The sequence below is a fragment of the Galeopterus variegatus genome, unplaced genomic scaffold, assembly GCF_000696425.1.
Source record: "Galeopterus variegatus unplaced genomic scaffold, G_variegatus-3.0.2 Scaffold405, whole genome shotgun sequence".
NCBI lineage: Eukaryota > Metazoa > Chordata > Mammalia > Dermoptera > Cynocephalidae > Galeopterus > Galeopterus variegatus.
In genome coordinates this window covers 166,596-188,318 of record NW_007726516.1, presented here as the reverse complement: position 1 = coordinate 188,318, position 21,723 = coordinate 166,596, and the positions used below count along the sequence as shown (strand labels likewise).

At 36.2% G+C, this 21,723-nt stretch overlaps 1 protein-coding gene across 3 annotated transcripts in view; it reads left to right on the top strand.

Moving 5' to 3' along the window:
• The first annotated feature begins 4,615 nt into the window (after positions 1-4,615).
• The window catches only part of GPR155 (G protein-coupled receptor 155), a 46,420-nt gene continuing 29,312 nt past the window's right edge, over positions 4,616-21,723 (top strand). For 2 of the 3 annotated variants that reach the window (XM_008568386.1, XM_008568388.1), the window contains exons 1-6: positions 4,616-5,688; positions 14,086-14,485; positions 15,874-16,039; positions 16,950-17,105; positions 18,959-19,042; positions 19,831-19,948. In XM_008568386.1, the coding sequence (XP_008566608.1) occupies positions 5,223-5,688; positions 14,086-14,485; positions 15,874-16,039; positions 16,950-17,105; positions 18,959-19,042; positions 19,831-19,948 (1,390 nt within the window). In that variant the 5' untranslated portion in view covers positions 4,616-5,222. The remainder of the gene's footprint in view (positions 5,689-14,085; positions 14,486-15,873; positions 16,040-16,949; positions 17,106-18,958; positions 19,043-19,830; positions 19,949-21,723) is intronic. The other variant, XM_008568387.1, reaches the window with a different exon arrangement.

Here is a 21,723-nt window from a genome sequence, read left to right as displayed (position 1 = left end):
GCTACATGTTCTTAGACAATTACTTAATCTGTCAGAACTTCAGGTGGAGAGGATGATAACTTCTTCAAGAGAAGAGACCAAACTAGATAATTTCTCCAGGTTTTAGATTTTAAGTCTAAAACCAAATTCATTATCTTCCTTTTGTAACTGTTTCCCCTATTGAAATATTCCTTCCTTTCATCTTCAGATGACAGAATGATAGAAACAATGTAATTTTAGGACTGGAAAGCATATTAGACATCCTCTAGCTCAATTCCTTCTCTTTATTGTAACGGATGAGGAAATACATAGATTCATTCAATCCTTCCAATTCTTTAACCCTCTCAGTAACTGAGTCCCATCAGCTTTTTTTGGTAATGTTCCTCAGGCCTATTCCATTCTTTTCACTGCCATAATCCTAGAGTAGTTCTTCACTTCCTTACGTCTTGGTTCTTCCCAAAATCACCACATTTTTTCTTGCCTTCAGTCTCTCTTTCAACTAATCCTGGAAAAGCATTCAGATTACATATCCAAAAATAGCTGATCATTAAAACATGTTTCTGTGAGGGCCGGTCTGTGGCTCACTCGGGAGAGCGTGGTGCTGACAACACCAAATCAAAGGTTAAGATCCCCTTACTGGTCATGTTTAAAAAAAAAAAAAATGCTCCTGTGAAAAAATATTTCATGGTCAAATAATTAGATTCAAACTCTAAGACTAACGTAAGAAACTTTCTACAGGTCACCTTTCCAGGCTTATCTTGCAGTATTATCTGTATTAGTCAAAGCTCAATAAGTATTTATTTAATTGAATTAATCTTCATACTTTCTAAACAGAAATCCTTTTAGCCTTGAAATAATTGAGATGTTCAGAAGATAGAAAGAAAGAGAGAGAGAGAAAGAAAGAAAGAAAAAGAAAGAAAGAGAGAGAAAGAAAAGAAAGAAGAAAGAAAAAAAACAGGCTAGGGATGGGAGAAGGAAGGAGCCATATTCAAGGGAAACAAAGCAAGCCAGTAAAAGTGAAGAAACTGGTAACATTAAGGTCACAGGTTTGGATCCCCAAACCAGCCAGCTGCCAAAAAAAATAAAAAGACAGAACAAAGAAATGAAGAGAACAGGAACAAAATAATTCATGCCTTTTCTATAGTTTCAATTTTTGCTTATTTCTCCTGCCAAGTTTCAATTCCTTTAACCTACCTTAGCTTACTATGATTTTTCTTTTTTTTTTTTTTTGTCTTTTGTCTTTTTCTGTGTCCGGCAACGGATCGCAACCCTCAGTGTTGCCCCCGCACCGGACCGGGAGCGCCACCACGCTTCCCAAGAGGCGCACTTATCCAGTGCGCCACCGGGCAGGCCCGTGATTTTTCTTAGCCATATAGTTTTGTATCTTTGCACTAATACTGCCAAGATGACACTAAGGTCACAGGTTCAGATCCCCTTACTGGCCAGCAGCAAAAAAAATTTTTTTTAATTAAAAATAAAACTGCAGAGATGATAGGAAGACGTTTAAGTTGCCAGACAGAAAAGTTAAACACACAAAGCAAAACAGAGGGTTATAAGGGACAACTGCTTGAGAGATAAGTGAGATCAGATTATAAATATTTTTTAAGTTGAAATAAATTTTATTCCTAAAGGCTAATTCAATTACAGGGTTTCTTCAGGTTTCAAAGCGGAGCACTATATTTGGGATACCTTTATTTCAAGCAGCTCTGGAAGTTTTCCACCAGTAAAACCTGTTTCCTCTCGGTATACTGAGGGGATATGCATGTAGTTCTCCCCAACATAGAATTACATCAGTCACGTACAGGGCCCTTATTCTAAATCAAGTACAGGGCTAAAGCTTTACAGACACTTTAATCTCTTTTGTTAGGAAGGTCAAGGTCACACTGCCTTGGGAAAGGTGGAAGGCAGGATTTTGACCCAGGTCTAAGTCCTTGCTTCTAAAGGACTAGGCTAACCAAGAGGGGAACGGACGGATGACACGAGGCTAGAGTTAGGCGGAAAGATGAGAAACGCCTGTTCCTGAGCTTAGCGAGAGGAAAGCAAGACTGGTGCGGTCTTTTACTGTGACAGGTCAACTTGCTTGCTCTGTGTCAAACCTTGTTTTTATAGATGAGACTGGATGTAATTTTTTAAAAAACTTTCCTTGCCGTGGCTCCTGTTATTTTTAAATAATGCTTTACAAAGCATATTTTCCTTCCGTTTAAAAAAGATTAGGATGAAATAAAACTTTATAAGCCGTTTTGATTATTTTGGCTTTCCCTTTGTTAGCAGATATTGCCTTTATAATAAAAAACATTAAAAGAATCTTCATGGGAAGGGGCAGATTACTTTTCAAAGTTTTCTTTTAATTTTCAACTAATTAAAAGTTAAACCATGGCATTGCTACAACTATTTGGCCATCACCCTGAGACAAATGAAGAGCTCTCCCTTCACTATTGAGAACCATTTAAGATCAAACTAAATTAAATTCAACTCCTCTTAATTATTTGGTATGAAACAAAAACTGATAACTTCAACACATCCCATGTCTCTATTTTAGTTGTAGGATCTTTAATACCAAGTATGTTTGAAGGACTAACACAGGACAATGAACTTTATTTACTTTGTTGCCATTCTTCTTCTTATTATTAGGATTACAGGTCTAAATAGCAATGGCCACTGTTTCTTGAGGGCCTACTTTGGGTTAAGCTGTGTCCGTAATATCCTGTCCACACAGTATCACTCTCAGGAGGTTTTACTCTCATTTTACAGTTGAAGAAACAAAGGTTCAGGGAGGCTACCTCACTTACTCAAGGAGCTGATAAGGACCAGAATCTGATTCTTTTCACTGAGCTACTGCTAGTTTAGTTAAAACGGTTGGCTAAAAAAATTACTGGAATACATTGATATGCTATGTGGTACAAATAAGGGGTTGTGAACAGTATGCATTATAAATACTCCAGGCAAAAACAGAGGGGGTCGGCCCGGTGGCGCACTGCTACAGTGCACCGCTTGGGAGCGGGGCGGCATTCCCGCCGAGGGTTCGGATCCCACATACAGACCGGTTCCCGCTCACTGGCTGAGCGAGGGGCGGGCGCAGCACCAAGGGTTGCGATCCCGTTGCCGGTCCTGGTCCGATACGGGCGCGACACTGAGGGTTGCGGTCCGTTGCCGGACATGAAAAAAAGACAAAAAAAAAAAAAAAAAACAGAGGGAATTTTTGAAAAACATCAGAAACTAGTTTATCATTTCCTTCTTTAGCACTGCCTTTCCAAGTCCACAGTTCTAAGGGCTTCAAATGTTTAACACATTTAAATAAAAAAGAAAAGAAAACAAACAAAAAAATGTTTAACACCTTTATTCAATTGTTTACCAGCTCCTCACTTCAGGTATGGGCATTTGTACAAACCAGTAGCTTTCCCAGGATATAATTTAATGCTTATTTGTTAAACTTCAAGTATGTGAGTATTGTAGGTTTTGTGTATATTGACCACTCCTATCTAATCCTGGTAGAAAAATACTTGTCCTAATCCAGATTAAAAGTAAGGTTTTTTAAATGGTTTGGTTTATACCAAGGTAGCACGGAGAAAATTCTCTTACACACCCCCATGTATCAATTGGTGATATCTGGGCTGCCATCTGCGTTTTTCTAATGTGATGTGGGTGTTAGAGAACTTCATCTGGGCATTGTAAACTTCAGGAAGCATGAGCTTATTAACTTTCTCTCTTACATAATGCCACCTTAGAGGGTAAGCCCAGAATAATCACTTAGAAGTTGGCAATTGTCATCATATTAATTTCCAGTTACTAGTAAAAGCTGATTAGTTTTAGAGTTATCCAGACCTCATTTTCATTGTGTCCCTGTCAGCAAGAAAGGTGTCTGGTAATTACTGTAACGTTAGCATAAAGAATTTTTTCCTTGCCTTAGCATTTTCCGAACATCTTTAGGACATTTTATAACACATTCGGTGTCCTTTAACATTTTACGAACGTCTTTAGAACATTTTAGGATACATTTCGTGTTCTTGGGCCTGTTACTATAGTGAAAAAATTGAAATACTTTATCATACAGAAAAAAAATTTCGGTCCATGAACCAGATAGTGCCTGAAAGAGAACATTGATCCATAAAAGGGTTAGTAAAAGGTTTATTTAAGAGTAATTTGTTATTTTAGTCATTTATTTAAAAAAGGGTTTTTAGTGTCTGCTGTGTGCCAGGTACTGTGCTAGATGTTGGAAACTGACAGTGAGAAAAACATGCTATTCCTTGCTTCTGTGGCATTTAAAGTCTAGTGAAGGAGACAGATGTAAACCAAACAGTCACTCTAGTGCATAGTATAATTACAAACTAAGAAAAGTGGCCTAAACGTAAGGAACGTGATTCTATTTGAGAAAGAATTGTGGCCTAGCTATGGTTAGAGATGCCTTACCTGATAAAGTGAGTCCTGAACTGTATGATTTGGAGGATAAGTATGTGTTAATTATGTGGAGAGTGGTACACAGGGACTATGGGCCAGTGTGTGTGGCTGGTATAAAAGGAACTAAGGTGAATTGGTGGGATGCCATCATTTTTCTTTGTTTCTATTACAAGAAAAGTTAAATTTAACTTTGGTTAAGTGACAACTCTGTGCCAGCTGTGATTATAAGGACCTTACTTAAATAACCTCAAGTTCCTATAAGGTAGGTACTATTATTGCCATTCTACAGATTAAGAAAGTAAGGCCCAGAAAAGTTAAAGTTATTGGTTCAAAGTTGGTAAGTGCTCTACTATATTCTTCTTTCTATCCTATACTCAAGTATGACCACAGGCTTGAAAGGACCCTCTGGTCCCAGTGTGACTGCTTGAGGTAGCCCTGAGAACTTCTGAAATTTTCAGCACGTTTGGATACAGGTGGGTATTCAGCAGAGACTCTGTGGGCCCCATGCTCTTATCCAGTCAGTGGTGCCTGATTGTGGATCACCGGAGAACTGCACAGAGCATCAGTGCAGCTGTAATATCTGTGGATCTCAATTTACTCATGCCTGATACTGAATATAGAACAACAATGTAAATGTTTAGCTGACCTATCTTTGACAGTAAAGAGGTTGTTTTTAGCAACCTCCCACTTTTTTTTCATTGTATTTTTCCCTGGTGGTAGCCATTCAATAAGTAAATCAGTCTAGGTTTGCCAATGTATCATTTCAATTAGAATTTTTATTGACTTTGACCCTGAATCTTTCTTACTTTCTTTCCAGAAATCTGGTTGGAGTTGGCAAGTGAGAGAAAATGAATTCTTTTTCTCATTTACCTGCAGAGAATTTAACTGCTGCAGTTAATATGACCAAGACTTTGCCTACAACAGTAATTCATGGATTTAATTCCACCAATGATGCACCTTCAATGGCAATAACAAGGCTTTTTCCAGCCTTACTAGAATGCTTTGGCATAGTCCTTTGTGGCTATATAGCAGGAAGGGCCAACATCATAACATCAACACAGGCCAAAGGACTGGGAAATTTTGTCTCTAGATTTGCACTTCCAGCTTTATTATTCAAAAACATGGTTATACTTAATTTTTCCAACGTGGATTGGTCTTTCCTATATAGTATCTTAATTTCCAAAGCTTCTGTATTTTTTATTGTATGTGTATTAACCTTATTGGTTGCCAGTCCTGACAGTCGATTTAGCAAAGCTGGACTATTCCCTATTTTTGCTACACAGAGTAATGACTTTGCATTGGGATACCCTATAGGTAAGTTATTTTTTATTTTTCAAGTTTTAAAAAAATTCAGGTGTTGTAGGAACTAATAAAATATTAGCTTTTAATTCACCTAAGCATTTGTTAGTGACAGATTCTTACTCTTGTGTCTAAGAAATCTTTCATATTTATTTCATAAATTTGTCTTAAATTGAGATGAATTATATTTTTTCCTCAACTTCAGAGTTTGAGGATCCTTTAAACGTCTACCTAAAATAAATGGTCATATCCTAATAACTTTTGTGAATAGCCTTTCTAATAGTATTCTTTTCTTCTCAATAATCACATAGGAAAGAAGTTTGGTTTCCAGAAGAGATCAGATTCTGATTTAAATTATGTAAAAAAGATACGCTTATGTCTGTATAAAAAGAGTCTCTATTACATGTTAGTGGTCGGAATTTATGAATGGTTTTTTCCTCCCTTATTTTTCTTACCATTTAGAATATATATTTTACATTAAAAATTGTTTTGAGCTTGTTATTCAAAAATTCGGTGTATTTTCATTGAACTTAATTTCTTGTTTAAGAACAAAAATGGTGAGGTCTTTTTTCCTTTCCAACTTTTCCTTTTTTATCTTTCCAACTCTTTAAGCAGCCTAATTTTATGTTTTTTTTTTTTTTTTGTCTTTTTTCCGTGTCTGGCGTGTCCGGCAACGGATCGCAACCCTCAGTGTTGCCCCCGTACCGGACCGGGAACCGGCAACGGGATTGCAACCCTCAGTGTTGCTCCCACGCCTCGCTCAGCCAGTGAGCGGGAACCGGTCTGCATGTGGGATCCGAACCCGCGGGCGGGAGCGCCACCGCGCTTCCCAAGTGGCGCACTATCCAGTGCGCGCCTCGCTCAGCCAGTGAGCGGGAACCGGTCTGCATGTGGGATCCGAACCCGCGGGCGGGAGCGCCACCGCGCTTCCCAAGTGGCGCACTATCCAGTGCGCGCCTCGCTCAGCCAGTGAGCGGGAACCGGTCTGCATGTGGGATCCGAACCCGCGGGCGGGAGCGCCACCGCGCTTCCCAAGTGGCGCACTATCCAGTGCGCCACCGGGCCGGCCCCCTAATTTTATGTTTTAAGGGTGTGTTTTTCTAATGAAACAGTAAATATACTAATTTGAAATGTTGGGATATCTTGAAAGGAAACACATTCTATTTTTAAGAACACTCTGCCACTAAGAAAATGTATACCTAGTAACTGCTTTTCTATATTTATAAATTAAAGTTATGTGTACTTTGATCTTACATCGTAATGTGAGGATCTGAATATTATGTACATATTTATTCATTCACTCATTCATAGGGAACTGTTATGTATAGTGACTGTGCTAGCTGCTGGAAATACACCTGTAAACAAAACTCTTGCACATATTGAATTTACATTTTATGGGAAAAAAGATAGTAAAATTGAAATCATATCAGGTGGTGACAAGGGCCATACAAATAATGTAGTGTAGAGAGATAGGAATGAAGAGATGCTATTTGAGGTAGGGTGTCAGTGAAGACCTCTCTGATGATATGTCTTCTGAGCAGAAACTTGAATGGAACTTATTAAAGGGTACAATTGGAATCTACCATTAACCTTCAAGTTTCTTATACAGTAGTTTTGTCCTCTCCCCCCATGCTCAATTTATTTCACAACTGATTCACAAAAAGATTCTGGTGAAGTATACTTTTCACCTTTCTCCTCCTTTGACCTTCTTTTCTTCCATCTTGCTTACCAGAAATAGAGAAATACTTAAGAAATCACATAATTATGAGTAAAGCAGGAGGTTTAAGAGAGGAAAAACTACGTAGATAACCGAGCTGTAAATAGTCAGAAACTAGACAGGTGTTTCTTTAAAGTTACTGAATTTTAAAATGAAATAAAGACTTTTTTTTTTTTTTTTCCTTTTTTCGTGTCCGGCAACGGATCGCAAACCTCAGTGTCGCGCCCGTACCGGACCGGGACCGGCAACGGGATCGCAGCCCTCGGTGTTGCGCCCGCACCTCGCTCAGCCAGTGAGCGGGAACCGGTCTGTATGTGGGATCCGAACCCTCGGCGGGAGCGCCACCACACTCCCAAGCGGCGCACTGTAGCAGTGCGCCACCGGGCTGGCCCTGAAATAAAGACTTTTGGAAATAAAAGAGCAAGGAGTTAGAGTTAATTGTTCATTTCCTCAGGAGCATTAATAATGTGAATTTGTCAAGGAATTTATGATATAAGGACCTTAGAAGTGTCCCAGTACCACAGTATTAAATATTTAATTAATATTGCTTTATCTTACTTTAGACATGAATTAGAAGTATACATTTTCTTGCTCTCATAGAACTATGTAACTACACAGAGATAACATTTGTAACTTTATAGTTTACAGAGTAGTTTCTTCTTTTTTGGGGCCGGATGAAAGATATATTTTATTTATTTATTTTTTGTTTGTTTCTTTTGGCAGCTGGCAGTATGGGAATCCAAACCCTTGACCCTGGTGTGTCATAACACAGTGCTGTAACCAACTGTGCTAACTGGCCAGCCCCAGAGTACTTTCTTCTATACTTATCTCATTTGAGTAGGGCAGATATTATTATCCTCATTTTCACATAAGTAGACAGGCTTACAGAGATTTAATTGTTTTATGCCAGGTCAAACAACCAACAGTCAACTCAGACCCAAACCTAGGTCTTCTGGTTTTAGATCCTGGGCATTCTCTTATGTCACACAGTTATATTACATGCCCATCTAATCTTCAGAAGACCCACTCAGCCCTTGTAATATAATACATTAGTTTTAGAGAGAATCAAAGTTTTTTTCCTCTACAGTACACTAAAAATATTCCATAAAGTGAGTAGTAGTGGAAAAAAATTGTTAGGTGAGTTAATTCATATTGAGGCAGAATCTCCAAATAAAAAATGTAATCAGCCATTTTCATCACTGCTTTTCTATGTTCCACATTGTCAGTAATAATCATGTTCTCAGCAGTGTGCTAGCCCAAGTTGCCTTGGTGATTATGTTCGTTGATTTTGAGTTGTAATTTTTGTTTTGATTTTTTTTTATTTTTAATCACAAATAATAATAAGAGCTCTTGTAACATTAGGTTGTAGATGATAACTTTACTAAAAACCAATAGTATAGACAGAAGTCCTTTCTCATATACCTGCAGATTGGAAGGTGTGGTACAGAACTGTAAGGGCCTGGTATCTGCTCCCTGATGAGGTTATTTATTATTGCTGTCTGTGCCCATCTGCCTCTGACCTTGCACGGGGTGAACAGAGAAGACTGTCTCCAGAGAGAAGACCTTTATTTCCTGTTTGTTTCATGGCCTTTCCCAGGAATTCCCACTCTCTTGTTCACAGATGAGCATTGATTGTAGCTTATAAGAAATGTCCTTTTCAAGATTGCTTTTGATCCAATCTGTTCAATTTACAGATGACTCAGGAAATGCTGGCAAGGAGAAGGCAGATGAGTTAATGAATAAAGAGAAAGGACAGCCATGTTCCTTTTTCTGTATATTATGACAATAATAATGGTCTATGAAATTATATTAAAATGATTTATCTTTACTCAAGTGACAGTATAGTGCACTATTACAGACTGAAAAAGAAGCTCACTGTTTTTTAGAACAATTCTTTCCAAAGGTACTTTAAAAAAAATTCAAATGTGAGAAGAAACCAAGAATCTACCAAGGTGAAATGTTGATTTCAAGCAAATCGAAATGGTTCCTTGCCTCTGTCATTAAAGGATACTAATAGGGCATAGTTAAGTCCTATAATTTATTCTTTAAACAATGCTGGTAGCATAAGTACCCTGACTAATCATAATTATGCTCTAGAGCTTGAGCTGTACACAGAAAGGAAATGAAGCATTTAACTGTATGCCATTAAATAACAGAATGATCTTGTCTGGGTCTTTGTGTTATGTGCTAGGGATTGAAACCCTGCAGGAATCAAAATAGGAGCCCCAGTGGGTGGCTAATTTTGTCTCTTAGTTTTTCAGAGCTATATAAAAACTCCTTATAATGGGATTCTCCCCTCTCTCCAAGAGCCTTATTTATAAGCATTAATTAATTAGACCTTAGTAGTTGATATAATTATTATAAATCTAATTTTAGTTATTATAGGTCACTGCTTTCATACGTATTTTTTTCAGATTTGAAAAGCCACCTTCAGATTGGTAACAAGAGAAAAGCACAGCATAGCCAGTTTATAGATAAAGATGTAATGTTAAGTAAATACACAGATAAATTGCAGAAGTAGACTAAAATTCCCATGTTGAACCCTATTCTTCTAGTAATTTAGCAAGTATTTATTTAATCAAAATTTTTTGCTCTCCTCCTAAACTGTATTTCTTTTGCCTTTGTATATTTGTTCAACTGACTTAATATACCCCAATAGTAACCAGCTTTATAAATATTCAGAATGTGTAAAAAGTAAAAAGGATACAAAGTTTCAGTTAGGAGGAATAGAATAAGAGATCTATTATACAACATGGTGACTACAGTTAATAGCAACGTATTATACTCTTGAAAATTGCTAAGAGAGTAGATTTTAAGTGTTCTCACCACTTAAAATAAGTAAATAAGTAAAGTAAATAAGTAAAATAAATAAGCCAATACATATGTTAATTAGCTTGATTTAACATTCATGGTGTATATATATTTGAAAACAACATGTTGTACATGATAAATATATACAATTTTTATTTGTCATTAAAAAATTTTTTTAAAAAAGAGCAAAAATAAATTTAAAGTGGATATATAAGGAATGGATTAACTGATAGCAATTAGATACAAATTGCTGTGTGTCACAAAATACATTCTTACTGTGTCTGATACCTTTGGCATTCATTGATGTGTTAGCTAATTCCATTCAGCAAGTATTTTCAGCTTTGCCCAGCACAGTACTGGGGACTGTGGGTTATAAAATTATGCCTTCAAGCAACTTAGAATTAGTTGAGATGGCACTAAATGAAACAAAGTACCATAGCATTCCAGAGAAGGGGAGATTAATGATGTGTCCAGGAGACTTGGTGGAAGAAGTAGTATCAGGGACAGGCCTTAAATAGTTGACAAGATTTAGGTAAGAAAGGAAAGATTTCAAGAAGTTAAATGGTGATGGTATGATCAGCTTCTAGAACCACTAATTATGAGCATGGTGTTTGTCTGGTGTGACTATGACATTAAACTGGTTGCATTAAGGAGTAGTTAAGGGATAAATTGAATAAATAAGGGACCAATTGTGGAAACTGGGCTGTGAATGTCAAAAGAAAGGTTTTATAGTTGTTACTGTAGGTGATGAGAACCCTGGGAGAACCTTAACTTTTGAAAGTTAAAAAAAAAATTTTATTGGAACATATTAATTATACATATTTGTGGGGTATAGAGTTATATTTCTTTTCTTTTTCTTTCTTTTTTTTTTTGTGGCTGACCAGTATGGGGCTCTGAACACTTGACCTTGGTGTTATAACATTGCACTCTAACCAACTGAGCTAACTGGCAGTTGTATTTCAATGCACGCATACAATGTGTGATGAGCAAATCAGGTTAATTATCATATTCATCATTACAGAACGTAATCATTTCTTTGTAATGAAGACATTCAATCTCCTCTCTTCTAGTCACCTGGTAACATGCAGTAAATTATTGTTAATTATAAATGCCTAGCTCGACTGTACACCCTGAAAGTCAAGATTTATTTAATTAATTAATTAATTAATTTTTGATGGCTGGCCAGTACAGGGATTGTATCCTTGAAAGTTAAGATTTTGATGGTACTGTTAGCAGTGAATAAAATGGATGAAGGAAGTGGCTGAGAAAAACTAAAAGAATATAGGTCAATGAACGCATTAAATAATCTAATTTGGAGATTATTGACTAAGAATAGAAATAGGAATCAAGAAGAGAAAATACAAAAGATCCTGCAAAAGAAAGTGATTGGACAGCTATAGATAATAAAAACTGTTGCTCAAATTTGCATTAGCTCTTAAAACAATCTAAAGTCTTTACGTGGTGGTGATTACCTACTAGTGTGCCAGGAAAGTAAATTTCTGGGAAAAGGCATTAATATAAGGGGATTTGAGTATATCACAGAACTATAGTTGTAAGTTGTTAAAGGAAACATCTTATGCATTTTATTATGACTACTTGGGAACAGAAGACTTTTCTGAAATATACACTCAATTTAAAAAATTGAGTGCTGGTCAAGTATGGATGCCTTTCTCTTAGAGATAAAATATCTAATCAGAAGTGTAGTTATCTAGAAATAGTTAGCAAAAGTGTTTCATTTTCAGGGCCAGCCCGTGGCTCACTTGGGAGAGTGTGGTGCTCATAACACCAAGTCAAGGGTTAAGATCCCCTTACCATTCATCTTTAAAAAAAAAAAAAAGTGTTTCACTTTTATTTAAATGAAACATGAAAGAAAACCACTAAGAGTTATACAGCTAGCATGTCTAACTTGGAAATCAGAGGAAAGAATTTATGAAATTTTATGTAATCAAATATTTTTTTAACCACGGCTTCATTTTGTAGATATTATAGACATCTGTATGTGCCTAGCTGGAAAAAAAAGGAATTGAACCTTTTAAAAAGTAGGTTTTAGCTTATGAGAACAAGGTGAACTTCTAAAGGTTGTGTAATCTAGTTATATAACTTTAACAAGCATGTGCATGTCATTAACAACTTTTGTGTCCTAAGTTAACAAATATATTTTTCTCCCTGTGTCACTTTATCTTAATGTAAATTGAGAAACCTAATCTTTTTCATTTTTTTTCACAATTGCTTCTCTCCTCATGATTGTAGCTGTTCTTTTTTTATCTTTCTTTTTCAACTTCAAATCAAATATGAGTCAGCCTTTGTATGCATTAGATTAGATAATTTCAGGACCCATTGCCAAAAATGTGCCTAGAAACCAGGTTGTTTGCTACAAGGCTCTAAGTTGCCCTATAACAACCCAAGGTCAGGCCACCAACCCTCATGTCCACCAAAAAGGTGCTGGAAGTCAGAACCAACCCATTCACCTCCCTCCAAGGAAACACATCTTATTCTCAAACCCTTGAACAATCCCTTAAATCATCCACAAATTATAGCACACATACTTTGTGTATATTGTACCATTTCTCATAAATCTAACACAGCCTGATTTTTTCTCTCACATTGTTGTTCTTTAAAGAACAACAGGTGAAATAGTTAGTTTGCTCTAGAGAACATGCTGTATGGAAAAAAATGAAGCTGTTTTCCCTAAAGAATGCAGTTGAACTTGCATTAGTTAAATGTGCATTGATGTGGCTCCACTGTATTCTCCTCCCAAACATTTCTTAGATCCATCTTTCTATCCCTACTTCTTTAGCATCTTCACTGATCTTCTCTGAAGGCATTCATTTCCTTTCGTTCACCTCAAATGGAGTCTGTTCATTTTCCCATAGCCTGCATACCATGCATGCACTGGCAGATAGGACTGGCCTCATAGCTATCTGCTGCCACTGCTAGGCTGTTACGCTCTGCTCAGTTGTTAAAAAACAACTCTGCGGATCACGCTGTCTGGTAGACTGCTCATCCTCATTGCTGTCATCTGCTGACCTCATTCATTGAAGACTTTAATAATCATCTGACTGTCATCTCCTTTATCCCAAGTTTTACCATTATCTTTTTTGACTTTAACATCCTTGTGAACAACCCATCAGATGCTCTGCCCACTCAGTTCCTTGACATCCTAATCTCCAGTGGAAAACTCCTTTCGTCCATTTCAGCCACCAATTCCCATGGCCACATTCTGGACCTAGTCATGTACAAAATTCAGGAGCTCACCATCTGACTTGCTCTGAACTCCTGAACTTTGAAGTGCACTTAGCTCTTGGACTTCGCGTGGGCCTCCAGTTTCTGGCCCCCTGCCCTCTGTCACCCATCTCCCACCTTCACTCCTTCCCCCATACAGCGTGCACTCATCACTTCAGTGCTCATTCTTGAGTTCCTTGTCTCCTGTTCTCTCCTCAGTCCTCTGTAGTCTGATTTCTGCCTCACCACTCCAATGGAACTGTTCTCTCCCTGGGTACCAACAACCACCTTGCCGCTGTTACTACTGAAACGTTTAGTTTGTTACTATCTTTTTACTTTGAATCGTTTCTTTTAAAAATTCTACAATTCTGCCCTTTTTTAGAGACGAATTTTAGCCCCTAGACATTAAGAATTAGTGAGGTTTTACTAAAAATAATTTGTAAAGTTGATTATCATCTTATCAGCTAGATGATATTTAATGTTTTTCTTCTTTTTCAGCTTTATTACTAAAATTTGCTTTTCCAAAAATAGGCTAATGAGGTCATTTGGAATTATTTAGGTTAATTTACAATATGCTATAATGAAGCACAAAAAAATGTTATATGTATAATATATATTTCTGTGGTAATCATTTTAAAATCAGTGTAATTTTTATTTTGCAGTTGAAGCTTTATATCAAACTACATACCCAGAATATCTGCAGTACATTTATTTGGTGGCACCAATATCTCTTATGATGTTAAACCCTATAGGGTTTATCTTCTGTGAAATCCAGAAGTGGAAAGACACTCAAAGTGCTTCTCAAAACAAAGTAAAAATTGTGGGACTTGGATTTCTGCGTGTATTACAGAACCCGATAGTATTTATGGTCTTCATTGGCATTGCTTTCAATTTTGTTCTTGATCGAAAGGTGCCTGTATATATAGAAAATTTTCTTGATGGACTCGGAAATTCTTTTTCTGGATCAGCCCTATTTTATCTTGGTCTTACAATGGTAGGAAAAATAAAGAAACTGAAGAAGTCAGCATTTGTTGTACTAATTCTTCTCATCACAGCTAAACTGTAAGTTTTACTTATTTAACTTGGGAACTGTACTTTGTGAAAACCTTGTTTAGCCAGTTCACTGGGGTGTGTCTCCAACTATTTTCTCCTTTGAATATTAATAATCTCTTTATAGAGTAGTTGTGATGTAAAGGAAAATGTGATGTTGGTGTATCGTGAAAAGTCATTTTCTTATTCCATTTAGGTTATTCTTTCCACTTTACTGTCAGAGTATAACGACTATTGGTTTTCCTTCAGCTTTTACATAAAGTTTACTTATTATCTCCTAATGTTCCGTTTGATCATATTTTTAAAGAAATTTTGCAGGATTTCTAAGTTTTCTAAATCCATTAAAATCCAAATGTCAAAAAATCTTAGTCATAATGAGAAGAATAATTTTAATATAAACTTTTTTCATGAATTTTGGGAAAATATTCTGTAATTCTAAAGTTGGTTAAACTTTCTAAATATAGGTAAGTCAAATATCAATGAATATTATCAACCATCTGATCCTAGCCTGTCAAATAAAAAGTTCTTATCAGCTCCTTGGTTAGCAGTTCTTCAGCTTACTTGGCTCATGAAAAGAGAGCCCCATTTGCTCAGCTACTGTTGATATGCTCTTTCTGTGCAATCGTGAAGGATTTATTTAATAATCGACTCTTTACCAGGTCTGGATTTCACTAATTTTTCTGCTCCATCTCAGTTGTCTCAGTCGCTCAGCTACTGTTGATATGCTCTTTCTGTGCAATCGTGAAGGATTTGTTTAAAAATCGACTCTTTACCAGGTCTGGATTTCACTAATTTTTCTGCTCCATCTCAGTTGTCTCAGTTCCCTTTGCTAAATCTTTTTGCCTTTACAAAGATGAAAAGCTAATTGTGAATTACCTATTTTTCTATGGGTTTTTAGAATCTCATTGAGCAGCAGTATTATCATTAATGGAACCAATTAAACCTCTAATCATAGTAAAATTCAGCTTTTTTTTAATCAAAAAAGAGTTAAGTAATTTTCTTAAAATAAGTTTTTACTCAGATTATCAACCTTTTTTTCTTTTAACATTTCAATGAATCAATAGAGGAAGCAAGAAAACAGCTAAAATCGCAACTTTTACCAATTTTTTGCAAGAAAATTATTTGTAGAACAACAGCAAAAAATCTAAGTTTTTTCTCCTAATTGTTGATGTTTGAAGTATGTCCAGAAGGATATCATTGCACTTTAAATGATTCCAAGTTGAATTCTTTATTCTTTCAACAAAATGTCCACAAGTAGGCATGCACAGAATATGTGCGTGCAAATAGACATACCTTCTGGGCAGAAGAAGGACCTAATGCCAAGTTCACTAGAGCAGTCTACTACTTGGGGACCAGCATGCTTTGGTATCAAGTAAATGATGCATCTCTTCTTTCTTCAGCCTGGTGCTGCCACTTCTGTGCAGAGAAATGGTGGAACTCTTGGACAAGGGTGACAGTGTAGTGAACCATACAAGTTTATCGAATTATGCATTTTTGTATGGTGTCTTTCCTGTAGCACCAGGAGTGGCTATCTTTGCAACACAGTTCAACATGGAAGTAGAGATTGTATGTATATATTGCTTTCTAAGTTTGATTGTTTGTGTGGTTAGCAGTAGTTTTTAAAACACAGAAAGCAACATTGTTTTTATGAGAATTTGATGTCTATAAACTACTTAATTATAAGTAAGGAGGCATTGTGTAACATCATGTAATAATAGTTATTTAATCTGGGATTTTTATTATTTAATCTGGGATTTTTATTCAGCCATGACTTTTTTCTTTAGTCTTTTTTTTAGTTTCAAGTATTTTATTTTATACTTATACTTAAGCCTAAAAAATATTTGTAGAAGGGTGACTTTTGACAGGAAAAAAAATCTATTTCATTCATTGATAATTCAACAACCAGATGCAAAATATGACATAATCAACTGCAGCAAACAGCTAAAATCAATTAACACCAAAGTACTTACAGTGTTTAAGTGTATTGTACATGTTACGTATAGCATTAAATGATTTTGAAATATAATACAAAGGAACTAAATTGTTTAATGAAGGTCAGTTCTATTATTTAAACTGTAAAATGTGCATGGTAATTTTTCTCCTTTTGATTTGCTTTTTTTGCCCTGTATTTTATGAAATCATATTGAAGGAAACTGTTCAGAGGTTTAATTTGATCATTGATATGGCTTGCTTTCTAGAACCTAGAAGATGACTATCAACAGTAGAATTTCTAGTATTTATGTGTAAATATGAATTGAGCATAGTTTGGAAGAGGAGCCAAGGGAACTTGACTGTGTGTTTTTAAGGACTCTCAGAAAGGGGAAATATGGTATTGGATATAACATGCTGGATTTTACAATGTCTGCACTGACTCTTGTTTTTATTTTAGAATGCTTTAGTGCATTGTGGGTATTTAAAGATTAACGTAATTGTTTAGGTGAGATTGTGACTCCTCAATTTGATTTCATTTTTTCAGGTAACCTCAGGGATGGTAATAAGCACATTTGTGTCTGCTCCGATCATGTACGTTTCTGCCTGGTTACTGACCTTTCCCTCCATGGACCCTAAGCCATTGGCATATGCCATCCAGAATGTTAGTTTTGATATAAGTATTATCAGCTTGGTCTCCTTGGTAAGTATGTTTCAGTGTAAAAATGAATGGAAACCACAGAATGCGTTTGAGAATAGCTTGGTAATATAAAGGTATTTTAAAATCTAGTTTCTTAAGAAATAGAGAAAACTAAAGCTGCCCATAAAATATCAGCCTTCTGATTAACTGAGGTTTGTCTTTCCAGTTGGGAATTAGAGTTATATAGTGGACAAGGCATGAGATATAGTCAGACCTGGTGTTTTAGCCCGTTTCTGTTGCTTATAACAGAGTACCTAAAACTGGGTAATTTATAAAAAAATGAAAATTATTTCTTACAGTTTTGAAGGCTGGAAAGTCTGTAGTCCAGGGGGCGCATCTGATGAGATCCTTCTGGGTTGAAACTCTCTACAGGGTTCCACAGCAATTAGGGTATCATATGTCTATAGTGGCCAGAGAGCTCTTTCATGTGCTCCTTATAAAGCCACCAGTCCATACTCATGATAATCCATTTACGATGACATAATCCTCATGATCCAGTCGCCTCTCAAAGGCTCCACAATTCAAATATCATAATTGGATTTCCCACCTTCTTAAAACTGTTACAGAAGGGATTGAATTTCTAACACATGAGCTTTGGGGGGGATACATTTGACCCATAGCACCTGGATTTGACTCCTAGCACTATCACAAACTAGCTGTATGTCTCTGTGGAGTTTTCTTAACCTCTCTAAGCTTCCATTTTCTCATCTATAAAATAAAGATAATAATCTCACCTATTTCCATGGGTTTCTTAAGGATTAAATGAGATAATACATGTGAAAAGCATTCTGTGAAAGATGAAACACTATACAAATACTAGCTGTTATAGAATCATGGGGTCAGAAGGGATCTTTGGGATCAAGTCCAATCATCCAATTAATGTTAATGAAATTTTAGGTTATTTCTCAAATTGGATAGATCTAGCTCAAATTAAATAATTAAGTATTTGACAACTAGAGTATTTTATGACCTTGGTATTACCAGCACCACGTTCTCTGAAGTGAGCCAACCAGCCAGCCTAGAGTATTTTGTAGATTGTGTTTCCTATTGAATTCAAACTGGCTGGGGCGGGGGCAACAATGTTTACCATTAAAAGAAAGGAGGTGGAGACAAATATGTATATTAGCAACATGAAAATGAGTGATTAATGTACTTATTAAGAAATTCCACTTCTGTCAGGTATTCTTAAAATCTATGCGCATTGATAAGAGGGTAGTTTGGGGGGAGAGACTACATAAATTTCAATTGGCAATGAGGGGAGAAAGAAGGAAATCAACCTGCATACTTACCCAGCCACTGTGTAGGTGGACTAGAAACCCAATCCTTTTAAATATGAGGAATGTAAGACAATTAATCTTAGGGTGGGTGGTATGTGTTGTTTGAAGTAAGACAGCCTGGAATTTAGATACTTCATGAGCCAATAAGGTGGAAATGGAAAAGGAAAAACTTGGAATAGTGCACTGTAACTGCATCTCCCGCTAAAGCTCCCTTCCTGTGTCTCACCCCAGCCATTGAAGGGAAAGCATAATTAGAACAAGGCCCTGGTCAAGGCATTACTTTTTTTTCCCCTTTACCCAAACATAGATGCACTGGATGGGTTACTTCTTAAAGACCCTGTAATTTCTGGACAGTTAATTTACTATGAGATCTCTCCATGCTTTTTATTTTACTTTGAATATAATAATTTATCTTAATACCTTTTTTGGAACTAGACAGGTTAAAGTAAATAAAACATTGGAATTCCTTTCTGAACCAGGATAGAGAGGATTCTTTAAGGAGGCTAATCTATGTGTTATTTAATAAGTAAGTATAAAGATTAAGAAACATGAATAACTTTTGAACTTTTTGTCTTCAAGATCTGGTCTCTGGCTATTCTTCTTTTGAGTAAGAAATATAAACAGCTTCCTCATATGCTTACAACTAACTTACTCATTGCTCAGGTTAGTAAACCTACAGATATTTAAAACTATGCTTTTCTAGTGGATTATTCTCCTACAGTAACATTTTTTTTTTTTTGGTGGCTGGCCTGTACAGGGATCTGAAACTGTGATCTTGGTGTTATAAGGCTGTGCTCTAACCAACTGAGCTAACCAGCCAGCCCAGATTATTCTACTATAGAGGAGAAAATTACCTTGCTAGGTTTTTCCAGTTATAAAGTCAGAAGTATTACCAAATTAAAATTTAATTATTATTAGTTGATTTCTAAATATTTAAATATTTATATATTAATTAATTTAGATATTTAAATATTGCAGTAGGTCTTGAACTATCTAAAGTTGAGGCTAATCATGGCATTTGATGATAAGTTTGCATTTTTTAATAGAAGTAATTGAGTAATTAAAACTTGAACTCTGTTACAATCTTCTTTTTCTAGTTAAATCTTTGCATGTCTCATAATAGAAATAAGTTTAGCATTTTCTATATAAACCATTACTAAATATAAGGTTCATATTTAGGACGCAGTCATTATCTATTTCAATTGGATATGTACATTGATAAAGGCTCTGTATGAAAAAGGTTTTCTATTACAAAGTTTGAAGTTTTAATATAACTAGTATGCAAAATAGTTGATAACTACTCAGCAGTAATTTAAAATGAATACTTACATTTGTCGTGAATAAAACCAATGTGGGTATGACTGGCTTAATTGTTATTTTCTGTGATAGTATTGAATCATATCATTTTCGTAGCTATTTACAAAGTCTTTTAATACTTTTTTTTTCTTTAGTCTATTGTCTGTGCTGGAATGATGGTATGGAATTTTGTTAAAGAAAAAAATTTTGTTGGACAAATTTTGGTGTTTGTTCTATTGTATAGCTCCCTCTATAGCACCTACCTGTGGACAGGTAAGTTGGATTTGTGAGTGGAAATTGAGGTCTATTCCCCTCTCCCCCATCCTAGAAGCCCTCAGCTTTCTAATGGTCTATTTGAAGTCTGGTAGCACAGGATGGAGGTATTCACTTAGGCAGTTATGCCCACCAGCATAGGCTGTCTGCAAAACTGAGTTCTGTTTACTGATGTACTCTTTCTGCCTGGGCTCACGGCCTTTTTTAGTCACATGGTTCTTGTCCTCATTGTCTTCAGCTCTAGGTCTCTGTCAGCACAACTCCCCTTTGGAGATATCAAGAGGGCAGGTATAGGAGGCAGATGGAGAAAGGAGGGAATGGGCAGAGATGTGTGAGGTGTGACCTAGAGCTCACTGTTAGAGTCCAACTACACTGCAACATTCTGGCTCTGCCTTAAGCAAATTACTTAACTGAAGCCTCAGTTTCCTCATCTGTAAAACTTGTGAGTTATTTTGAAGATGAAATGAAATATGGGTATTTATGTCTGATACATGGTAGGTACTCAACAAATAGAACCATAATAGTTATTGAATAGAGGGAAAAGAGATAATATGGGAACAAGAAAAGTAGGGAAATAAAAGGGTATGGAAAGAGAAGAGAACCCAGTAAGAAAGACTTTTTCTCATTTCAGCTGGCTTCAAAAGTGATATTCAGAATGTTTTAGCACATTGCTGTTCTGAAGTATAACATTTATTTGTATGCATACATCTGGCATGTTTATGAACAATTTTGTCTGGCTGTTTTTTATTCTTACCCCTCATTTGAACCTGAAAAGTGGCATATAAAAGGAAATTGTAGAATGGTAGGAGACAAGTGTCAGGAAGTGGCTGCAAAGGACAGACCTTTGATTTCATGCCTTTAGGATCAAAAGCAGGTCCCATCTAAGTCAACAACCTTTTGAAGTGAAGCAACGATGTAGGGAGGAATCACAGAATGAAAAGTTCAGTGCAAACAGAAGATGGTTGTGCTTCTTAAAGGAAAGGACACCTTTCATAGCATAGAGTTTCATGAGAGATGGCAAGTTAAAACAGCCTAAAGACATTTTATTTCCAAAATAGACGGACAACTTGATCTCTAATACGTAGTTTTATTTGGGTTAGATTTTTAATGAGAATAAGAAAGCAAATAAATCAAGGTATTAAAAAGCCCCAAGTCTCTCTGAAACCCTCTCCAAGCATGCATGCCAAAATCTATCCAAAGAAGTTCCGAATTCCCTAACCCCAATGAAGTTGCCCTTTAACCTTCATATTATTCCTAAAAGTGTTATCTTTTTTTTTTTGGCAGCTGGCTGCTATGAGGATTCAAACCCATGACTTTGGTGTTATAAGGCTGCACTCTTAAAGTGTTATTTTAAATAATCCTATTTAGCCGTTTTCAATTTCTTCTATTTGCATGCCATCCTCACAATTTTTGCTATATCTGTGTATCCCTTCTTTTTTTCCTTAAAATTGACTCACTTTTTTATACTTTAATCAATTGAGACTTATATCAATACAATTCCAGTTTTCACATGCTAATTAAAAATTTTCAGATGCATAACTACTGCAAAAAATGTTTACCTTTGTGCCACATAGATTCTCTACACTTTAGAAAGCACTAGTCTCGTTTAAATCCTTCATTTTAGGGCCGGCCCATGGCTCACTTGGGAGATTGTGGTGCTGATAACACTAAGGCCATGGGTTTGGATCCCTACATAGGATGGCCGGTTAGCTCACTTGGGAGAGCGTGGTGCTGACAACATCGAGTCAAGGGTTAAGATCCCCTTACCAGTAATC